The sequence below is a fragment of the Elephantulus edwardii genome, unplaced genomic scaffold (genome assembly GCF_000299155.1).
Source record: "Elephantulus edwardii isolate Elephantulus edwardi_28Jun2011 unplaced genomic scaffold, EleEdw1.0 scaffold00052, whole genome shotgun sequence".
Classification (NCBI taxonomy): Eukaryota; Metazoa; Chordata; class Mammalia; order Macroscelidea; family Macroscelididae; genus Elephantulus; species Elephantulus edwardii.
In genome coordinates, this window is record NW_006399802.1 from 6,722,381 (window position 1) to 6,727,781 (window position 5,401).

At 37.3% G+C, this 5,401-nt stretch overlaps 1 protein-coding gene across 1 annotated transcript in view; it reads left to right on the forward strand.

The window, feature by feature from the left end:
* Nucleotides 1–5,401, forward strand: part of TMEFF1 (transmembrane protein with EGF-like and two follistatin-like domains 1) — a gene marked incomplete at its 5' end in the record, with an annotated part of 104,240 nt that overhangs the window by 53,980 nt on the left and 44,859 nt on the right. Inside the window, one exon of the mRNA XM_006886973.1 lies at nucleotides 5,185–5,211. Within this exon, the coding sequence (XP_006887035.1) occupies nucleotides 5,185–5,211 (27 nt within the window). The remainder of the gene's footprint in view (nucleotides 1–5,184; nucleotides 5,212–5,401) is intronic.

Below are 5,401 nucleotides of genomic sequence, written 5' to 3' on the forward strand. Positions count from 1 at the left end.
ATAACAACAACAACAACACTTCTTTTAGCTTGAAATATTGAGTGTGTTCTTCTGCTATAATTTCCTAATTCCAGATCTATACATGCATCGTTACTTCATCTTTTCAAGCTGCTCTTTAAAGCCTTTTTAAATTCCTTCATCATTTCTTCCATTTGTTTTAAAACATTGAAGAATGAGCTTCAGCTCTCTGCTAATACCCATCCTGCCCTTTTTTCTTTATTTTAATTTTCTGTCTTTTTGATGCCATCCCACACTCCTCTGGTCTTGATTAATAGTGTTTGGTACAGCAAATCTGTTTTTGATATGGTCTCTAAATTTGAACTCTAGATTCAGGTATGATATTCAAGGTCATGTTTCAGCTCTGATGGACTTGCTTTAGTTCTTCCAGCCTCAACTTGAATTTGCATCTGAGTGCTTAATGGTCTGTTCTGCTGTCATCTCCTACCCTTTAGTGATGATAGTGAACATCACCATAGTCTCTTGCCGTGGATATAGTCAGTTTGGTTGCTGTATGTTCTGTCCAGTGAAATCCATGTGTATACAGGCGTACTCCATTTTATTTTCCTTGACTTTTTTTTTTTTACAAATAGAAGTTTTATGGCAGCTCTGCATTGGAGATAGTCTCTTAGTATCACTTTTCCCACACCATGTGCTCACTTTATTCCTCTGTGTCACATTTTGGTAAGTCTCACAGTATTTCAGACTTTTCCGTAACGTTGTTGACACAGTAGCCTACAGTGTAGTTTAAGCATACCTTTTACACGCTTTGGGAAACTCTGAAATATATATAGCTCACATTATTGTAATAATCACTTTACTATGGTGGTCTGGAACCAAACACACAATATTTCTACGGTAGCCTGTAGTTGACTGTTTTTACTATGGAAAAAGATACTTGCAATGACTAAGTTGTTGGTTTTGTACAGTTCTGTTGTGTAATCATCCATGTTTCTGTCACCACGACCATCTTTTTTCAACTTTGTATTATTTTTCTTTGTTTCCTACTTTGCCGCTTCAATCGTTGATTATTAGCTCTTCTTGATTGCAGGCTTGATCAGTTCCAGATTGCAGCAGTTGACAGAACTCTTACTTCAATTTCTTAAAGGCTTGGATTTAAAAATTGCAAGAATCTATGGACAAAAAAAATTTTTAATGATGCTGGAAGCATACAAAGGAAGTGGGAGGAATACAGAATCATTGTACCGTAAAAGCCCGAAACAGCACCATGTTGTACTGCCAACTGAAAGTTTAGTGGTTCAACTCCACCAACTACTTTTAAGGAAAAAGATGAACCATAAAGATTTGCAGCCTTGAACACCTGATGGAAAGTTACTCTGATTTAGACAATCAATTCAGTGATGATGGGTTTGGGTACCACAAAAATTGGTCAGTGTTTGTTTCAGAGGAGATATATGGTAAAGCCGATGATACTGGAAAAAAACAAAACAACCACAGAAAAATCCAAGGTGTACTGAAGGCATTTGTGAAAAACAGCTCCTGGATTAGTGGAATACCAACCGAGATTTTTCAATAAACAGACACTGCTTTGGATGTGCTCACTGTCTGCACCAAGAAATTGAGAAGATGATTGTCTGACCAACCACATTGAGCATCCTTATTCTAAACAAAGGTGACCCAGTGCCATTTGCACATCAAATAATATCATAGCACATGTAAATAAGAGAATGCTAGAGATAATGAGGGGGGGTGAACCCAACAATTCCCTCACCCAAGCTCCTTGTAGTAGAACCTCAATGGGAGCTGCCAGAAATTCGTATTGGATTATAAGAAGACATGGACCAGTGGATGTCATTGTTGATGTCAAATAAATCTTGGCTGAAATTGTGGATCATAACTTTATCTATGGCATTGGAAAGAATGAGAATTCTAGAACACTCCATTTTGCTCATGCAGAACATATACTTAGACTAAGCATTGTCGTTCAAACAGAACAAGTAATATACAGTGTGGTTTAAAATCATGAAAGATGACTGCCAGGATTCTGTCCTCTAACTATTATTTATTTGATCTGTGTACACAAGTAGGCTGAGAAACTGAATCAAATCAAGAACATGACATCAGGACTGGAGGATGACTCACCAACAGTCTGCAGTGTAAAGATATGGTGACATTTATTTTTTTATCTTAAGGTAAAAAAATTATCACCCAAGGATCAGTAAGCTACATTGTGATAAAGAGAAGATTGCAGTTATCAAGGACTTCATTTTACTTGTATCAGTAATCAGTGCTTATGGAAGCAGTAGTTGAGAAGTTGGTAACATGTTGCATTGTAACATGAGCTAAACTTTTGCCAAAGATCTCTTTAAAATGTCAATAAAGCAGATATCACACCATGGCATTTTCACTTGGCTCAGTAGTAAGGAATTGTGTGCCATTCCAAAGGTTAGCGGTTCATATCCACCAAGCTGATCCACCAGTGGAGATGGGCTGTCTCCTCCCATGTGATTTACTGCTCCTGCAAAGCCACGGGAGGGTCAGCTATGAGTTGATTCTAACTCGACAGCAGCAACATGTGCATACGAAAACTGGACACTGAATAAGGAACTCTGAAGAAAAAATGATGTCTTTGATTTGTTGTTGGTAAGGAATAGTGACTGTACCATGGACTGTCAAAGATGCGATTCTGTCCTAGAAGTGCAGTCAGAAGTGAGAATGGTGAGAGTCTCTTACTTTGAGCATGTTATCAGGAGACAAGTGTCAGGGCTGGGGGGGAAACATCAGTGAAAAAGAGGAAGACCTTCAACAAAATTGTTTGACACAGTGGATGCAGCAGTGAATTAAAACGTGGCAACTTTTCTGATGATGACGCAGACCAGGAAATGTTTGGTTCCACTCTACTTAGCAGGGTTACTATGAGCTGGACCAGACTCTCGCTGCCACATAACAACATCCTGGGGCAGATTGAGGTATGAGGATCTGGGAAGGGAAGATTGTGACACCTTTAGTATCAGTCTGTCTTCACTTTGGACTATTGTAAAAAAATTATGCTAACAACCTTACTGAGTTTTAAAAAATGAAGTTCTAGGGAGCTCTGGGGCCCTGGTGATAACAAGCTGTGCTGCAATCCCGAAGGCACGCAGTTCAAATCTACCAGATACTCCACTGGAGAAGGAGGGGCAATCGCTTCCTGTGTCACTTGGATGTGGTACACAACAAGAAAAAGAAGAAAAAAAAAGTCGAAGTTTTTAATAGTCAAAGATTTATTAAACAGTCTTTATAATCAATTTTAGAACATTTTCATCAGTTTCAAAATAAACTCATTGGCAGTAACTCTCCAGTAATACCCCAGGAAGCACAAGTCTGCTTTCTTATCTCTATGAATTGTCTATTCTGGATATTTCATATTAATAGAATGATATAGCTTGTGATTGGCTCCTTGCCCTTAGTATGTTGTTTAAGAATATTTTTTCTTTCTTTTTTTTTTTAAAGACTTCTGCAATAAGAATAGGATTCTTAGACGGTAGGGGGGAAATGAAAGAAAACCGGATAATGATATTCTGGAGGACAGAACAAAGAGTAAGGAGCAGGAGGTGGGTTTTAGTTTGATATACGAAACAATATACAGTAATCAAAGCATAAATAGGGAGTGCAGTTCTGAGGTCCGTGTCTCAGGAAATGTTCATGTAGAGATTTGGTGAGATCCGTACTTGAAAGGAATCCTATTTGTGGCACTCTTCAGTATATATTGTACTGAGCACCCTGGTAGGGACTTTCATGTATTTTTTTCTTCATTGAATTACTTGTAAATATGATAAGCGTAGACATGATTTATTTAAATGAATGTAGTCACTAGCCCTTGGAATGGTGTGGAAAGAAAACATCTGTGAATCCACAGCAGAATTAAGTAGTATTCACAACCAGTGTATCAGATTCTAAAGCCTCCCTCACCCCCTTTATGTGGGAGAGGCTTTAAAGAAGAGGAATCGATTTTCTTGTAGTTTATTGAGACTAGAAACCTGAATTCAGAATGTAAAGGCTGGAGAAGTCCTTCCTTGTTGATTCTAGGTTCTGGTAGCTGTCAGCAGCCTTGGCATTCCTTCGCTTGGTAAGATGTATCTGTCTTCATCTCTTCCTACCAAAAAGCTTGTTTCTTTTAACTAAATCATATGTATGCATCCTTTCAATCTGGAGTGTTATGATCATAATGAAGAAGAATTTAAAAGGCCTAATTTAAAAATTTATAAACATCACTTTTGAACATAAATTAAGACTTGCCGTAAAAATCTCATGAGGATTTTGCAAATGGTAATGCATGAAATATGTATTTTCCAATTCTTCCTGTTTGTACTGTATCTAGAACTTTGATTATCATCTGAAGAGGCTTGAAAGGAAGGGAGCAGTGTTGGGGGGGGGTGTGATGTGTGTTCATACTGTTGTAAAGAACTGTTTGAAGAGCTGGAATGGATTCTTTAAGATCAGTGTCTTCTCTAGAAAGTGGGGAATAAAACATCAGATACTTAACTTGATGTTTCTTTTTTACCTCTTGCTGCTAGTGAACCACCCCTGCTTTCTTCCAACATGCTCTGCAGTATATGTAGTTTTTACCGAGGCTTATGAAACATATTTTATATCAATGACATTTTCAGCTGATTTCTTTATGGTAATTTGAAGTTCTTTAATTTTACTCATAGTAAGTTACCATCATGCACCTTGTCACAGTCTATGTGGCTAGATTTTCTAGAGGAGGTTCCTTTGAAAAACTTAAACTCTTTCTAAGCTTTAGGGCTTATCTTACTTTTTTTATTTCAGGGAGTTCTGGTGGCATAATTGGTAAGGAATTGGTCTGCCAATCCTAAGGCTCATGGTTCAAATTCACCAGCTGCTCCATGGGGAAAAAGAGGGTCAGTTTTATCTTTTTCTGCCTCTGAAAACCTGCTGAAGGATCCCAGTTATCATTCTATAACAACAACAATTGATTTAGTTAATGATATTTTATTGGTCTTATTCTTTGTAGAAGCCACTTGAGTAGTTTGTGAGGGAGACATAGGTTATTACAGAATTTATGGTCTGAGAGACATCAAATAGGTTTATAAGGATAAACCATTATATATCAGAAAAAAGAGAAAAGGAATAGCAGAGTCGGATATTTGCTAAGAAATTTTAATGTTAAGTAAGAAGAAACTATGAAAAATGCTTATATTCATTGTTTGGTTTTGTTTACAGATAATGGCTCTGGATCTGGAGAAGGAGGTAAGTTTCCATCATCTCATAAAGGACATTTGTTTTCTTTCTGTATTTATAATTTTTAGTAGCTTTACTGAGACTTCACGTGCCTTACTATTTACTTAGAAATGGAACGCATAAATATTGACATATTAGGCATTGGAGAGATGAGATGGACTGGCATGGGGCATTTTGAGTCAGATGACCATATGATATA